Raw genomic sequence first — 17,931 nt, forward strand, 5'->3', positions numbered from 1 at the left:
GTGCCACAAGTACTCCTTATCCCTTTGATGAGCTATCTCTGGCTGGGGGCAGACTTCTACTTGTTACCAATAGTAAGAGTTCGCTTTTATCATCCAAGTGCTTTGCAGACCTTAACGAAGTCTCACACTGGGTCAAACGAAAGAAAGCCAGAGGTTTAGATATTTCCCAGTCCCTCACTCCCACCCTCCACTATGGTGGCAGGGGCTATTTTTTCAAGCTCAGGCAGGCATATTATACTTGGTTCACATGTTCAGATTTTCTTCTGTACCCATGAGGGCTAAAACCATAATATTCTGATTCTGATTTAATCCAGTGACTCCAAGAGCTGGGAACCTCGGCCTGCAGCCTTGATCCAGCCCCTTTGTAAAGCAAGTCCCTATCATCATTATCCCCTTTGTACAGGTAGATAAAGTGGGGCCCAGGGGCTCTAAGCCAGAAAAACCGGATCATTGAGTGTTACTCATCCATCACTCCAGTTGACTAGGCGCTCCCAGAAGAGCTTGCAGTCTAAATGGACGGGGACCGACTATGGATGCTGGAAGAGGGAAACAATATACAAGGGAAATGCTTGAGGTGAAGGCGGGCATGTGTGGGTGAACCTAGGAGTCCTGACTCCCAGGCCCCTGGTCCCACTACTCAAGAGCACCGGAAGCCACAGAACCCCGGTCCCATGGGGTGACTTCAGGGATTAAATATAGAAAACCAAACAAATAGTGGGTAGGGGCTGCAGATCTTCCTGGTTTCTCTCTCTCTCTCTGTGTGTGTGAGGGGGAGTTATCCAGTTGAAACTAGTGGGCTAATGACAGGTTTCAGAGTAACAGCCGTGTTAGTCTGTATTCGCAAAAAGAAAAGGAGGACTTGTGGCACCTTAGAGACTAACCAATTTATTTGAGCATAAGCTTTCCTGAGCTACAGCTCACTTCAAGGGCTAAAGCTGCTTTAGCAGGATCGGGCCCAGACTGGCTGAATTCTGGGTTGGGACGGGATCATGTTAAATCTGCCTTCCCCGGCGGGCGCAGCCACTCGAACTCGGTGCTAATTTTTAGGGGGCTTAGGGGGGAGCCCTAAAAAAACGAGCCACAGCCCGGTCTGCGAGTGGGGGTCGGCTGCAGGCCACGGCTGGGCGGCTGCCGCCCGCGCCTCCCCGTGGAAAGGGTTAAGGCTGAGCCCTCCTCCTGCTTTACATGGGCTGACATCACAGCGGAGGAGCGGGGTTACGGATCCGGAGCCACGCCAGTGTGTGTCTGCGCGTTCCATTGTTACAGATCAGAGACCAGAAGGGAGGGACCCGCTTTTCCCGTGCTGATGCTCCAAGGAGACTCCAGTTCTTCCCCCCAGTCGCAGCAAAATCTCGGTGCCAAAGAGTCCCCCCGGCCGCCGCCAGCCCGCTCGCTCCCGCGCTCGGTGCCCGGGGAGTGCCTCCCCCTTGCTCCTGGCGGAGAGAAGCAAAGACATGGAGCTTTGCAACTTGCACCAAGCTGGGACCATCTGATCGCAGCAACGTGGACTGGAAATTAACAAGCCCTTTCCCCTCTTTGCACAGCCCGGCCGGGCGGCGGGGGAAGAGATCCAGCCTCCTGCGTGGTTGCCTTGGGATTTGTTCCCCGGTGAAGGGCTCCGACCTGCCCCCAGGGTCCGGAGGGGGAGGCGGTGAAGGGGAGCATGACCTGTCCTCCGCCTGGTTGCAGGGATCGGCGGTGCTAAGGGAGAGAGCTCTGCCCCTGAGGACGTGGTCGCCGGAGGACGAAGGAGAGCTCCCCGCTGGGGGGAAAAAAGCCGGGTCCGGGCTCCCTCTTGGAGCAATTTTTGCAGCCCCAGAAGGGAGGCTGCCCGCGACAATCGGTGGATTTTTAAGGGGCCCCTGCACAGCCTGCCCCGCCAGATTTGCTTGGTGCGCCCGCTATTTATTGCCCCTGCCTGGGTCGTGTTTGTATTTTCCTTTGCCATTTTTTTTGGAAGGGGGGTGGGGTGCAAGCCCAAGCCAGCAGCTCGCCTGAACCCCCGCGTCGCGCCCGGTCCCCCTGAGTAAGGAACTCTGATGGCTCCGCACCGGCGGTCGAGTCGCCCGGGGTGCTGGTGGACTACTGGAGTTTGCTTGCTGGTGGCTTCCCTCTTCCCAGGTGAGCGACTGGGATCGGCGGTGCCCAGCCCTGCCCTCCCCAGGGCCCGGCTCCCTGGCTGCAAGGGTGGGGCGGGGGGATTGGTGGGGCTGGGGGGCGAAGGGAAGTTGGAGGTGAATAGGGTGGGGGGGGGGGGTGAGAACCCGGCTTCTTTTCTGCCTAGCTTTGCAGCAGACGTGAAGGCATCTGGGGGGGGGGGGGGGGGGGAGGCGGGGGTGCCGCATGGGCTGGGGCGGGGGGGGGACTGGCAGAACGGGCCGAGATCATCTTTGCCTGTAAAACAGCAACCGGATGGTTCGTTTTGGCGGCAGCCGGGCTGCGGAGTCCCGGGCTCCGGGGCGGTTTGTGCGTGTTGGCGGTGCCAGCGTCGGGCGCTGCCAGGCTGCCCAGAAAAGGGCTGGGGGAGGCGCACAGATGTTTTGGGGTGCGCTTGTCGTCCCCCCCTCCCCCCCAGCTGCACGGGTCACGGTGCCGATCCGCTCCTGGGGCCTGATTCGGATCCCGCTGCCCGCTGTGTCAAGCCAGAGCGACTCCGCGGAAGACTCGCCCTGCCGTAGCCGCTGGTGCAAGTGGGAGGAGAACCGAGCCGTGGGCAGCCGCTTGCCAGGCGTGGCTCGGCTCTGCCCCCTTCTCCCCCGGCCTCGGCTGTGGGGCAATTCATAGGCTAACCCACTTTTCAAATTGCCCTGGCTGGGCTGGCTCTCCTGCTGCAGCACCGAGCGGGTTAACGTAAATCCGGGGTCCTGCAAAGAAAACAAAAGGTGGCTGTCGGCTTAGCACTCCGATGGGGGGCCGAGGGGCAGGGACAGTCCGGGGGCATTGTGCTGGAAAATGCGTTTGGGAGGCGACTCCAACAGATTCCCCCTTTCAGGGCTTAACTCCTTCTGCCCAAGCCTGTGAGTGCAGGAGCCAGCGCCCCAGTGCCTGCCCTTTGGCAGGGGGGCGGGCTGCAGAGGGAGGGAGCCTTACAGCTGGGGAGGCGGGAGGAGCTGGATCAGAGGTGGGTGTTTTAAAAGGGGGGAAAGGCAGAGGGCTGGATCAGCAGCTGGCTGCAAGTACCCCGGGACCTGTCGCCACTGGGGAGCATCAGGGATGGGCAAACCCGGAGACTGGCCAGCTCAAGGGATGTGGGAGAGGGTGAAGGCCTGGTGCTGAAAGTCAGGAGTCCAGAGGGGATCTGCCAAGGGCAGGGAGTCCAGGGGAAAGGGAAGCCAGAGCTGGATGTGTCCCTGCCTGGGAGGAAAAGGAGCTGGTTGTGCATTGCAGAGTAATAATGTGATGGGTGAAAACAGCCCTGGCCTCTTATACAGGTCACTTTCCTCCAGCCAGGTGGATTGGCTGTTTTAAAAGCTGCTCTGAGCTGTGGCTTCTTGCAGGAAACAAGCTCAAACTTTGCAGGAAATCATTTGCCATGGATGCCCTTGGAGATTTTCCATTCGGGGCATTGGCTAGGTCATGCTCCCCACACACAGCCAAGAGGTACTGGAGATGGAATGAGTCTGCAGGAGCAGAGGGATGAGTGGTTTGCTTTTGCAGCCACTGTGATTAATAATTTATCCCTCATATCACCATTGAAGCATAGGAATTGCCTTAGCAAAACACAGTTGCTCTGTCTATTCATTGCTTCAGTTCCTATCCTGCCACTCCTATGCTAGAAGAGATTAGTGCTCCATCTAATCAGTATCCTGCTTCCTGCTATACTTAAGGGTCCATTGGAAGTCCCATCTCCTGCCAGATTGCAATAGATCAGTGCTCTGTCTACTCTCCTATCCCTCCTCCAGCTCTCCTGGCCCATCTTGTCTGGTAGCCTGGCTCTGATTTGCAGAGAAACGTACAGTCAACTCCGCAACGCTTTGGTGATATATTCCTTCCTGACCCCTGCTGGTGACCGCTTTGTGCCCTGAAGCATGGGTGGTTGATATTTTCAGCTCTGGTAGCGGGCAGGAGTCCCAGCCAGAAATCAGGGCTGTGTGCTAGATGCTGTACAAAAACAGAACGAAAAGATGGTCCCTGAGCCCCAAAGAGCTTATAAATCTTACTAAACGGCTCACCCCAGCAACATCCGTTCACAGTGAGTTCTGCAAGGGAGTGAGATGTTACATTTAAAAGCTGGAGAGCGCGTGCATGTAGCTATCCATATATAGCCACTGAGAGCCAGAGAGGCAGAGGTGTCAGGGAAAAGGCAGGGAGAGGTGGAGAACACAGAATAAAGCTCTTTTTCACTCTGCTGGTCAAAAAAAATTTTTTAAAAAATCCCCTACTTTGCTGAAGGGAATGGTATGGGACCCAGGAAGGATGCAATTAAATCAGGAGGCAATTTTAATCTTCTCCCTGCATTCCTCTGCTTCTGTCAGACCTTTAATGTTCATCTGTTCAATGCAGATTTTTTTTGTTCCTCTCCTGTGTGCGTTTCCCTCCCCTTCCCTCTCTTCTTATAATGTTAGTTTTGTCTTATAAGGAGATAAAAGTTCCTTGCCATAAAAAGGCATAAGAAGTCCCCTATAAAAATCTGTTTCACAAATTGTCTTTAATGCAATCTGCTCAGTCGCCCATAACGTATTCAATTCCGGGCTCCTGCAGTCTACCATGCAAATCTCCTTTCCTGTCCGTGTGGAGCCATTACCAGGTATCATGTCAGGCTGCAGTGTAGAGCTTCAAAGATGTTAATGGGAATCGGACGATTCAAAACCACAGGGAGCTGGACAAGAAAGACCCTAACCAGCTGATTTTCAGAGGCTGGGAACACTTGTGGTTAAATTTATGTTTAAGAAGTACTAATGCGCTATCTGTTTATCTGCCATGGAAATTGGTGCCGTTCGAGGCACAGCTGGTCTTGTGGTTGATATGGGTGACTTGGCGCCAGAAGATCTGGTTTCTATTCCCAGTGCTGCTGCAGACTTCCTGTGGGAACGTGGGCAATACCCTTCTCTTAAGCTGGGACAGTAATACTTCTTGAGTTCACAGTGGGGCCTGCGTAGCTTGGTTTGTAAGGTGCTTTGAGATCCACAGATGGGAGGTGCTGTAGACATGCTTGATGGCAATTTGCAACTTCAAAGTACTTTGATGATCACTGGCTAAGTCACACCCAAGTTATAGTGGCCTGGAGGCCCTAGGTCAGATGTGAGACTTCACTGCAATTCAAGGGGAAATTTCCTTTCCAAGGAGATTGCACAGCCTTCAGGAGAATCTGTCATCAGACCATTCACAATGCCCAAGCTGCATATCTGTGTTAGATGCCAAAGGGGACTGGTCCATAGTATGGTCGAAGAGCAGCAAGAATATCATGAAGCATCTGCTAAAAGGCTGACGTTTGCAAACATTGAATTCATTGGTTGGATCCGGGTCAGATTTTTTTCTTCTGTGCACTCCTGCAGCATGACAACAATTGGATCAGACTACAGTATTTTGGGAAGTGAGTGTGTGTGTTTTGTGTCTGTTTTCTCATTAAATATTGCTAGTGCACTGGAACTTACCGACCGAGTTTTGGCCTGGAGTGAATTTATGGGCGTGTGTGTGTGTGTCAGCATGGGTTGGGTGTTCCAGCTGGAATTGGAGCCAACCCAGCTGACCCGAGTTCAACTTGCCCAGCTACTCTGCGGTTACTGCATGGTGGGAACCACTTTTGACGACTGGTTAGAGCAGGGGGGACCAGGGAACAGGACTCCAGGGTTTTATTTCCAAACTCTGTCTCTGAGTCTGCGTGACTGTAGGTGAGCCTCTTTGCCTTCTTTTGCCTCAGTTTCCCTGATCTGGATAATGGGGTTATAATATTCACCAGCCTCACAGGGGTATTAAAATTAATTGGAAACCATTGGCAAACACCATGGGGGCTGCAAAGCAGGATTAGGAAGAGAGGGGGATTACCAAGGGCATGACGGGATGCTCATCTCAGAACAATGCAAGGGGCACCGCTAACTAGTGGTTAATAGTGTAAGTGGGCATTGGCAGGGTCCAGCAGCCTTTTTCCTCATGGCTGGCTCTCCCTGAGGCTTGATTGTTCCCACTGGCACCAGCCTAGTTTCCAGGGAAGCACTGGGTAGCTGAGAACGATCCTTTGGGCACCTCTCGCTCCTGAGTCGAGTCACAGCAGGAACTGGGCAAGCGAGCTCCAGTGACTTCCTTCCCACCCCAGATGAGCAGGTGACACCTTCAGCGGGCTCCCTTTCACTCTCCTGTTGGAGTGAGTGCATAATCAATCAGATGGGCATGGTGTCTAAACCTCAACAGGACCTCAATAGAGAGATGAGATAAGGAGGGAGGAGGATGCTGGGGAGGAGCAGAAGCGACTGCCCCCTCTTCAGTAACATGTCCTTGCTGTAACCAAGGGAAATTCACTCATCTCTAAATGCACTGTGTCATTAAGAGGCACAACTTCTGCAGGAGTGCAACCAGCAGCAGACAGGCCTGGGGGAAAGGGGCAACTATATAGTGATGTGTGCAGAATGGAGCAGAGGGAGAGATGGCCCTCTGGGACACAGAGCAGTAGGAGGAAGGCTGTCCATGGAGCTTTGCAGAGATGAGTTTGCAAGTCCCCAGATGGACACAGAAGGCCCCTTAACTTTCTTAAGCAAATGGCTGCCATGCACGCTTCCATCTTGCTAAGTTGTTGCCCTTTGGTCAGAGCAGCTCTTCTTTGATTGCGTTGGGCCAATGAAGATTTCTGGCGTTAGCTGCCCCTGCCATGGCTGTCTCTCCTGCTGTCCTGTGGTGGGAGCCCCCGCATGGGCTTGTCCTGAGTTTCCGCCCTCCACTGGGAATTCCTTTGGCCCTGATCAGGAGAGGATGTTTGGGAGAGATTCCTTAAAGGGTGCCAACTCCCTGGGGTGATGATATTTGGGCCAGTGTGATGCTCAGATGAGCCAAAGCCGGGAATGAAAGCAGGTGAGGTGGCGGTGGGAATCCTGCAAATACCCATCAATAGCTATCCCGGGCTCATATCCCAAAGTGCTTTTAACCAGCCCTGCAGCGGTGACCCCATGGGAGTGGGTGCACACACAGACGAGTGTCTGTGCGTGTATGTGTATTTTCATGCTTGTGTGTATGCACATATGTACGTCTATGCAAGTGTGTGTGCACTTGCATGCCCTGTGGGTGTGGGTGTGTCTGTACAGGGGGTGTGCACTGACATGTCCATATGTCTTTCTGCACAGGCCAGTTGGGTTTGTTGGTATGAAGGGCACAGATGAAATACAGGGAGGGGCAGATGGTTCCTAATCAAATAATGCCGTGAGAACTATTCTCTTATTCAAATGCGTCAGCTTAGCTCTAGCCAGCTTCCTGGCTCATTGGTGGTTTGGTGCCGGGAGCCAGAAGAGGCGGCGTGCAGTTTGCATCGTCTCCCCCTGTCCCCTCTTAATGTCAGCTGAGAAACAGGTTTTGCTTGGTCACAGAACCACAAATTCAGTCCCTGCCCTCCCAGGGTCTCTCCGGCTGCAGTGAAAGCTCTGTAGCCCAAATTACCTTTTCAAGTGAAAACCCATCAGATTGATAACTATATCCCCCACTCCTCCTTGAGCTGCGTTTAAGCCCAGACCCCTCTCCTGATGTCCCGCTAAGATGCCCATTGACCTGTCCTGGCAAAGGTTTTAGTCCGGATTAGGATGGGCCCTGCTCACTTTCACATTGCTGCTGGGATGAAGGGAACCCCTCAGCTCTGGAGCAGAAAAAAAACTCCAGCCTTAGGTACCGTAGAGGGAGCAGTGAGGCCCTTCAGTCAGCAGGTGAGAGCGCACAGGGGCTAATCAAACCTCCCTCGGGCCTTCCCCTGCCTCCCCAGTGGCTGAGTGACTCTTCCTGTGTTTTAAGGGCCCGGCTTCCAACCCTCGCAGCCACTAAATGCGCGCTTGTCGCAGACACAAACTGCGTGTGAAGCCGGGAGCGGTGCTTCCACATGCCGAGCCCTGTGGGTACGTACCCTGGCACTGCCCATTTTACGGGCACCGGTCTGCATTATGGGCGCATGTGCCTGGATCTGGGGCTGCACTGCAGGGGATCGGGGGGGTGGAGCGCGGCAGTTTAACCCCTATATTTTCTTCACAATTGCTTTTCTCTTCCTCTTCATCTCAGGGGCTGGGACAGCCCGTTGGCACAGACTGGTCCCAGAAGGGTTGCAGCAACTGCTCAGCTCTGCTTTTAAGCAGAGAGCAGTGAGTGACTCGGAGGGTAGGACAGGGGTGTCAACCATCTTTATCTTCTCCCCTCTTTCCCGATGCTCTGCCCTGGCACGGCTGAAGCTCCCTGCTCTCTCTGCATCAAGAGGCAGTGGGCTTTGGAACAGGGGCTCAGCCTCTGCTGTGAATGGGATGCTTGACACCAGATGAGGATCTGGCTCACAGTTTCCTACCCTTCCAGATCCCACTGGGAGGGGAAATGTCTGTACCAGGGACACCTCTCCCTTACAAGACGTCCCTTCTGATGCTGGCGCTCAGTGAGGTATATATTCCCCTCTCTCCAGACAATATTTGGGAGGACACTTATTATCAGCTAGATCCAGGCAGAGTGCAGACAAGCCTCATCCCAAGTGCACCCCAATCCTACTCTCCAGCAGGGCTTGAAATTCCACTCCTGGGCTCTCCAACTTGGGTCTACCACCCCGACCTATGGTGCCCACTGAGATTCCATCCTCCCCTTCCTTCCACATGCTTGATGCTCCAGGACACAGCTTCAGCAAGGGGGCAGGGGCAATGGTCTTTCTACACCTTGTCCGCTAGGCTCTGCCTCGCTCTCCCAGTCTCCTCCAGACCCTCCCGTTGCTCCTACCCTACACCCTGTGGCTTAGAGTCAGTCCCAGTCTAGGTTGTTTTCAGTGGCTCTTTGAATTCTCGTCAGCCATACGGGTGGGTGGGAGAGATCTAGGGGAGGAGCAATCCACCTGGCAACATTGCCCGCTAAGATAAAGGACCTGGGTCATTTTAAGAAGTAATTCCTGCTCTTGCCATGCCCCACGTTGCCTTCCTCCCTCTGATTGGGGCATACACTGCAGGGGAGTCTGCTGCAGCGCAGGAGAGGAAATGGCTGGTGACCCCACTCTGCTGTGCTGGGATGTTGCACAAGGAGCTTGAATCACATCATTGCTTTGAAGCAGCAGCGTGTGCCATATAAGCCACCTATCTAGGCAACAGCAGGTGCCAGTAAGCCTCTGTGTATTGAGGATTGGCTGCATCTCTTCCTCTTTTTCCACCCTTTCTTCCCAGCCCCTCTTTACCTGGGCTTAAGCATGTTATCACAGTCCTCTTTCCTGGCAAGCCAAACCTTTCTTTCTTTCTTTCTTTCTTTCTTTCTTTCTTTCTTTCTTTCTTTCTTTCTTTCTTTCTTTCTTTCTTTCTTCCTTTCTTTCTTTCTTTCTTCCTTTCTTTCTTTCCAGGAGCTCAGCCACTTACTCTCTCACCCACTTGTTAAACACAGGGAGTTGCTCCATGGAGATGGAACTTTTGGGTCCCCTCCCATGGTTGTTAGCTCAGGTGGATGTGGCTTTCTGTAGTTCAGTATGTCTGGTGCATATTTGACTCTCCGGGCCTAGGGAATCTATTGTTCCCCAGTGAGGGCTCCGTTGTCCTTTTCTTTTAGAGCAGGCTGATTGGAGACACATCCTGGAGTGACAGACAGGTCCAGGGATCCTGCGGGTTGTGGCTAGCGTCCAGCATTTCTTCTCTGGTAACAGGCGACAGCGGTTCCAGATACAATGGGATGTCTGTTTGGGAGGCGAAGGGGTTGGAGCCGAGCGCCATGTGGCCACCCAAATGCATAAACAGCCTTGTTTTCTAATCGAGGCTGAAAACGCAGAGTGCAGATCTCAGCCGCTGAGGGGGGCAAAAGAGAATCTGTAGCTGTGTTGGGCAGATTCAGGCTGGGGCTCCGGTTACTGTCTCGACATTCTGTGTATCTGCTTTGAACCCCTCAGCTTTCCCCACAGGGATGGGGCACTTCTTGAGTCTGGCTCGGCAGTATCTCTGGGTTCAACCTTAATATTCTTTGCAAAATCCACTGGTGAGACCCCATGTGGCTGGTGCTCTCTGGCCTAGATGCTGTTACGATGTGCCATCTATTCACATACCATCCGTTACAAGTCGATGTGGCTCAGGGCATGAGATGCACTAGCCAGAACATCAGTCGGGGGACTCAATGCAGGGCTATAGGGTAGAAGAGACTAATTAGAGGCTGTGGGACTTACGGGTCTAAGCAGAGGCTGACCAGCCCAGGGTATCAGGCATAGAATGTAGGATCCCAGAGATAAGGCGCAGGTTATAGCAGACACATAGGTGAGGGACAGAGGACAGACCCGGGGGTGATGAGCCACAAGATAGGGAGCACTGGCCCGTCTCCGCAGGGCACGGAGAACAAAGGGATACAGGGTAGAGAGTAAAGAAAGGCTATAGAAGGGCACAAGGAATAGTAAGGGGCCAGCAAGCCCTGGGTACAGGGTAAGGGCATGGGGAATGCGGCTATAAGGTTCCGGGTACATAGCAGGGGGAAGAGGCTGGGCATTTTTAACCCTCTCCCCAGCTGTTCTGTGAACAAAGATAGGCTTCCCATCTCCAGAGCAGTAAGTCCAGCACCTTTCACCAGCACTGAGCTCCCTGCGAGATAAACAGTGTCAGTGAGGAGAGAAACAAGGGGAGGAATGATCCTAGCTCTGTCCTTGAGCAACAAAAAACAAACCACCCGGCTGCTCCCAGGGCCTGGGAGGGGTGAGTTATCGGCTCATTGCGGAGTCATAACTGACCACCAAACCCAAACCTGCTGTGTACAAGCAGCAACAACAGAGCCATCTCCTGCCCTGAAATTTCACTTCACCCTCCATTGGGGCTAGGCACTAAAGATCAGGTTGTTATTCAGGCACCCCAGAGTAAGAATGGCCCCAGGTCTCAGCAGGCTCTCAGGTAGACACACAGGGTGGATTTTCTGATGTACAAGGGGTGCCAGCCACAGAGGAAGAGTAAGGAATGTATCACAGTCATGCTTAGAGGCCCTAGCCAAGTTCAGTGCTAGGTGCTGTACGTACACAAAATGAAAAGGGCGTCCCCACAGAGCGTATGGCCTAAGGATGCGTTCTCCGTATCTCACCTCCCCAGTCTGTATGGCCTTATCCAGGAGAACAGGAGCTCAGCCATTTGACAGGTGAAGATGCTGGATGGTGCAGCTGGTCTGGAAGAGGCTTTAGTCCACTGGCCATTTAACTGCAAGGGAAACAACCGAACAAGCTGTTCATTGTCAGGCCAGCGCCCTCTTCTCTGCAGCCACCACAGCAGGATGGGGGCAGGGGAGCTGGTTTGCAGGAGGCAGTGGATGAGATAGAGAAGCTAGGACTTGCCTGCTTGTGGTAAAGATCCCATGACACTTTGCATAGCAGCCTTGGCATACTTGCCAAATGCTAACTCATATCAACTACCACAATCTCTCCTGCAGTGTCCATGGGATACAAGATCCTTCATCACTTCCTCTCCCACAGTGTTTGGTAGCATTGCTGGGGGCTGTTAATCAGCAGATGTGCTCCACCCCAGAGCTGGATGAATTTGAGCTGTGGTTGGAGTGATCTTCTCCCTGCCTCACGGGCTCTGTTAAAGTTGACTAATTCATGATTGTAAAGGGCTTGAGATCCTGGGGCAAAAGGCATTAAAGAAGGAGCAAAACCTTCGACAAATCCAAACCCCAGAGATCTCTGATAGTTAGTGACATGGCTCCCAAGGCAGGGGCAGGGTTCCATGTGGCATAGGGAAGAAAGCACATACTTCCCTACGGGAGCCATTAAAAAAGCCCCAGGCTTTACCCTTTGGGATATTGCTGGGGGAAAGGGAGTCTTTGTGGGTGTCTGAGAGAGACAGCGCACAGACATATCAGCATGCATGTTTCTAAATACCACTTTTGTCTCCCTGTTTGCACATGTGCAGACATGTTTGGGCCTGCTGCAGGTATCATAGAATCATAGAATACCAGGGTTGGAAGGGACCTCAGGAAGTCATCTAGTCCGACCCCCTGCTCAAAGCAGGACCAATCCCCAATTTTTGCCCCAGATCCCAAATGGCCCCCTCAAGGATTGAACTCACAACCCTGGGTTTAGCAGGCCAATGCTCAAACCACTTGTTCAGGCATGTACACCCATGTTTCCCATGTGCTTGGCTCTGACTCCTTGCATGCATCTGTGCTGGTCCCCATAATTGCGTGCATCTCCGTGTTTGCGTGGGTGCACTGCTGCTCATCTCTGCAGCCACTGCTGTTCACATATGTCTGTCTGCACATGCGAAGCCTAAGGTTTTGCTCATCTCCATGGTCATCACGCTTTTGCTATGTGCTATTAGAGCTTGTGACATCTGCAGCAGCCCTCTTCCCTCCCACGCCAGCTGCCATGCTCCAGCTGCAGGCAGGGACGTAACAAAACCATGGCCTTTCGGACAGAGGCAATGTAGTCTTTGTAGCAAGCACTGACTAAGGCAGCTTCTGAGCATCTTCTGCTTACTGAGAACGGGAGAGAGAGAGAGAGGGAGACTGCAAGATCCCTGAGTGTGAATTTCCTAGTGATGATTTTACTGTCCACTGGTAATTAAGCAGAGCTTGCCCAACATGTGTAACTCGCACTTGACTCCAGAGATGTGAATTAAAGGCACAGGGAAGGCTTATCAGCATCTCCTTCCAGAGGGAGGGATCACAGACACTCTGATTGTTAGAGACATACTGTTTGGGGGGTTGATCGGTGCTGCAATGTCTGACGAGTTCCTTCGATTCACAGTGGACGAGACACCGCAGTGGTGAGCACGGGAGGGAGGCAAAGGGATCACACGGCAGCACACATCATCCCACTTGCAAAGGGGGTGAGGGTGGGGGTGTGTGGTTCATGGTTCATGAGGCTGGAGGGGAAATTAGAAATGGGACCAAGCTCAGGAGGAGAAAAATCTTTGGGATCTCTGGGGAGAACACTGCTCTGGTTATGTCTGGCTTATCTCTCTCATGATGGGTTGCACATTATACTTGGGAGAAGCCTCTAGAAGTCCTTGGCCTGTCTGGAGAGACAGCCAATCAGGGTGCTGAGCCTGGTGCTACATGTATGCTCCTCTGTCTGCTGGGAGCTGGGCTGAGACCCACCCCTTCATTATACTCAGTGTGGTCTAGTGAATAGAGCTCCCGACTACCAGCTCCGAGACCTGGCTTCCATTCTTGGCTCTACCGCTGATTGTGGGCAACTTAATTCTGCTCTGTTTTGCCTCCCACCTTTTGTCTGTCTTGCCTATTTTGATTGTAAGCCTCTCAGAGCAGAGACTGTCACGCACTACGGTATGTACAGCACCTAGCGCAATGGGCCTCAGTTTCATTTGGGTGTTCAGTGCATAGAACTACTAAAAACAATGGTAATATGTAGGCTAGCCACCCACAGTCAGATGTTAACAACTTGCATTTGCTACTGACCCAGACTGGAGTTGAATCAGCGATCTCAGTGAAAGTTCCCTAAACCTGGCCTGACAAGGTCCCCATTTTCTCACTCCCCATTTTCTCACTCACAGCCTGACAGAGGCTGGTAGGAGTGGATTTCATGAGTATAACATTTCCAGACATCTAACTGTAGAAGCTGAAATATCTTTTTCGTTCTTTCTTTCTTTCTTTCTTTCTTTCTTTCTTTCTTTCTTTCTTTCTTTCTTTCTTTCTTTCTTTCTCACTCAGCACAGCAGGAATGTACAATTTTTAAATACAATTTTTGCCTGTGGTATAAATACTGAAATGTGCTTTTCCTTCCCTTCTTTCCTGGAGTTTAAAAATATGGCTAGCCCAGGGAGGTGCATCTTTCAGTGCAATTTATAATAGTTGCTTTCAAGTGATGTGGAAAATAAGCTTCCCTCTGCACCCTCCAGCCTGGCACCATCCACGGATTTATTCCCTTTATTTGTGGGAGCCTAGGAATAATTAGAAGCTGCATCTTGGCCTAAGCAGTCCAATTATTTAAGCTTTGTTTATGGCCAGTCTCCGGAGAGCTGAGTGGTCCAGGGCTGCTGATCCTTCACTTGTCTTGGAAACTCAGGCCTGCGTAACTGCCATTTGGTAACAATCAGCAAATCCTGGGCTCTGTGTCTATCACCTGCCAGGTATCACCCAACCAACATAAATTGGCTGAGCCTCCTGGAGCCAGTGTTTCAGGACAGGAGATGGAAAAGAACAGGCTGCTGCTTGTGGGCAGGGAGGAAGGAGAATGCTGGAAAGGAGCTCATTAGTCAGCTTAGTGGGGAGCTCGCTGGGGTCGTTTACTCTGTGTTTGTACAGCACCTAGCACAATGGGGCTCTAACCTAATTGAGGCTTGTAGGTGCTATCGTGACATTCATAATAATAGCGCCATGCATGGGGAAAGCAGCTTCAATGCAGACATGCTCAGAGCTTAGCCTCCTCCCTGACCCGCTGCAGCCCCTGCTCTTCAAGTCCTTGCCTTCCCCCACCCCAACACTGTCACTGCACCCCAGTTCCACTCTGCAGCATCATTTGCTGGGCCAGCCCTGGGATCCCACCCAGCTTAGTTGCTATAACTCAGTGCCGCTCTTTGGAATGTCCTACTCTTCCCAGGGAGGGCAACGTGCCGCTCTGCCAGTGTACAATACTTGATTCCCACCTGCAGCTCGCCCTGCTATCGCACTCTGGACTCCTGCACAGCTCTGCCACTGTTCCTCAAGCCTGACCCACACTCCTCCCTGCCATGCCAGTCCTAGATTCCTCCGTGACCAACTCTGTTGATGCTCCTCAAGCCTGACCCACAGGCCGCCCCTGCTACGCCAGTCCTAGATTATCCATGCCCAGCTCTGATGGTGCTCGTCAGTTCTGATCACATTCTCAACCACAGTTCCAGTCCTGGGCATACACACCCCGAAGCTCTGTCAATGCACCTCAGTCCTGACTTGCATCCCCCGCCCGTAATGCCAATCTTCAGGACCTTTCCTGAGCAGAGACCATAGCTGTGCCTGGCGGCGGCACAATCTTGTGATACGGGCAATGTTCTACTGGCACAAAGTTAAGACCAACAAACTCATTTCACTTGTGAGATGGAGCCCGGGGCTTTGGAGGTGAAAGGCTGGTAAAGCTACAGTTCCTGGACCCATAAGGGAAAAAAAGGAAGGCAAAATCAAATGCACAACTACAAAATGAGGAATAGCTGGGTAGGTGGGAGCACTGCTGAAAAGGAGCTGGAGCTTTGCAAGACGTGGGAGGTAATTGTCCCGCTCTGCTTGGCACTGGTGAGATCTCACCTGGAGTACTGTGTCCGATTCCAGGTGCTGCACTGGAGGAAAGATGTGAACAATTTGGAGAGAGTGCAGAGGAGAGCAACAAAAATGGTAAAAGGTTTAGAGAACCTGACTTACGAGGAAAGGTTAAAAAAACTGGGTGTGTTTGGAAAGAAGAGAGAACGGGGACCTGAGAACAGTCTACAAATATGTGAAGGGCTGCTAGAAAGAGAACACTGATCAATTCTTCTCCATCTCCACTGAAGGTAGGACAAGAAGTAATGGGCTTAATTGGCAGCAAGGGAGATTTAGGTTAGATATTCGGGAACTGTTGTGCTCTGCAGTGGGCTTCGAAGGGATGCCGTGGAACCCTGTCCTTGGAGGTTTTTAAGAACAGGTTGGACACATACCTGTCGGGGATGGTCTATGTTTACTTGGTCCTGCCTCAGCGCCAGAAGCTGGACTTGGTGACCTCTCAAGGTCCCTTCCAGCCCGACATTTGTGTGATTCTGTGATAAGGAAGGATCCGTGCGCTCTGGAAGCCGCACAGTTGCCATAGCCTCTGTTCCCGTCACGCTCCACGATAAAGAGAGAGCAAGAGAGATTTGATTACATTATGACAAGCAACAGAGAGTTGGAGTGAGAGCTGCAGTCTGCCTGTTGTAATACCAATTAGCAAGGGCAGTGCAACCATAGCCTGACAGCTGCATTGATCCCATTTTTATATGGGAGATCCATAATACCATACCCAGAGCTCCCTGGAGCGTGGGGCTGAGAACGCGGACAGTTGAGGAGCTGGAGAGCGGAAGAAGGGCTTGTTTATATCTGCAACCCACAGAGAGGGATGCTGCCCCCATGTATGTAGAAGTCACCCTCCCGGTTCAGTTCCCGACCAGGGCATCCTGGTTGAGTTCTGTCCAAACGCCACCCCTGAACTTCGGTGGCATTTGGATCCAGGTCAGAGTTTGTGGCTCAGACCCATCTCCAGCTGTCACTGTAGACAGCCTTTTTGGTGGCTTATGTGAATCGAGTGTGTGTCAGGCCGCAGTTCGCTTTCCAGTCAGTCTGCGCACAGGGCCCAAACCACAATTGCCTCCCGTGTTCCGGGCCCAGAGGCCAAGGACAGAAGGGACCATGACGGGGACAGCTTCCCCTCACACTTGGTGGCAGCCCCCCAGTGGAGGCGTGCAGGCAAGGGACTCTATTGGGAGGTTGTTTGCACAGATGCTGTCTCAGCCGTACCCGCTCAGTGGCTAAGGAGAGGACTCCAGTTTATAGTTTGCTGTGCTATCGATCTGGGCCCTTTCCCCAGCACTAAATCCACTCTGGAAGTATGAAGCTAAATGCCTTATTTTTAAGTATATTTTTCGTGCTTTTGACATCCAGCTGCTGCCCTCCCTGCAAAATGATTGCCTGGCATCCTAAGCGCTCAATATATTTGCAGCGCCTTCTGCTCCACACCAGCTGGCATCATGCTTGAATCAACTTCTATTCAGAGTGGAAAGCTAGCCTTGTGGTTAAAGCAGTGCCTTCGGACACAGGAGATTTGGGTTTAATCCCTGCTCTACTTGACTCCCTGTGTGAAATTGGACAAATTACTTACTCTGTCTATGCCTCATCTGGGAATGGGTTGCTGATAAGAATCCTCCCCCTCCCTCTTCTTGTTATAAGCTTGTTGGGGCAGGAACTCTTGCAATGAGTTTGTATGGTACCTAGCACAAGAGGACCTTGATCTCAGTGGGTGCTAGTGTAATACAAGTGGGAGGAAATTTGCAAAGCACAGAGACAGGTGTCTCTTTTTGGTACCACAAATAAGCTGCCAAAATAGTTTCTCTTTTGAGACCAGCAAAGATCAGCCAGCTCACTGCAGAGGGAATTCCCAGTTTAGTGCAGGAAGCTGTTTAGTGCAGGTACATTTGCAAATGTTCTCAAACAGAGCAAATATTTCTTCTGGTCTAACTCTGCTGTCTTTGCTGGGGTTATGCCAGGGATGAACTTGGTCCATTATATTTCTCCTTTGTTTCTTTGCAAAGGGTCTGTTGATTTTACACTCAATTGCTTTGCAGCCAGCTCATTTGTGGTTTAAAATAAATATTTGATGGGAATTTTTAGGGCTGGCGAAAAGTACCAGCCGTTTAGCCAAGGAACAGGCAGCAGCAGGGCCAGCTTCTGCTCCCCACTGACCCTCAACTGGAGAAACCACTTGTAGGGTTGAAGAGGGAGGTCATGTCCCAAGCCCCACTCAGTCCTGGGTCTCTCTGTTGAGAATACCAAGGCAGGAAGGATGGCCTAGTGGTTAGGTTGCTAGCTGGAGACCTGGGTTCAAATTCCTCCTCTGCCACAGACTTCCTGTCAGACCTTGGGCAAGTCACTTAGCCTTTCCCAGCCTCAGTTGCCCATCTGTAAAATGGGGATAATAGCCCTGCCTGACCTCCCAGGAGGGTTCTGAGGGTAAATACATCAAATCTCATGCGGTGCCCAGCTGGTAATGGGGGCCAGCTCGTTACATAAGGGGAGCAAGTAGCACTGTAGGCGCCTGTCTGAGAACCATTATGCTCAATGCATATGCAGGCGCTTAGCTGGTAACAACTGTGGTCTCTGCTGCTGTAGGCTGGAATT

At 52.2% G+C, this 17,931-nt stretch overlaps 1 protein-coding gene across 7 annotated transcripts in view; it reads left to right on the forward strand.

The window, feature by feature from the left end:
- The first annotated feature begins 1,191 nt into the window (after positions 1-1,191).
- NECTIN1 (nectin cell adhesion molecule 1) overlaps positions 1,192-17,931 on the forward strand; it is a 154,324-nt gene continuing 137,584 nt past the window's right edge. For 5 of the 7 annotated variants that reach the window (XR_006287000.1, XM_037882258.2, XM_037882256.2 and 2 more), the window contains exon 1: positions 1,193-2,121. Coding sequence is in view for 6 of the 7 variants with exons in the window: in XM_037882258.2 (XP_037738186.1) it covers positions 2,040-2,121 (82 nt within the window). In the remaining variant the exon portion in view is untranslated. Of the gene's footprint in view, positions 2,122-17,931 lie in introns of all 7 variants that reach the window. The other 2 variants (XM_043534034.1, XM_037882257.2) reach the window with 2 other exon arrangements.

This window comes from Chelonia mydas, chromosome 22, assembly GCF_015237465.2.
Source record: "Chelonia mydas isolate rCheMyd1 chromosome 22, rCheMyd1.pri.v2, whole genome shotgun sequence".
NCBI classification, from domain to species: Eukaryota; Metazoa; Chordata; order Testudines; family Cheloniidae; genus Chelonia; species Chelonia mydas.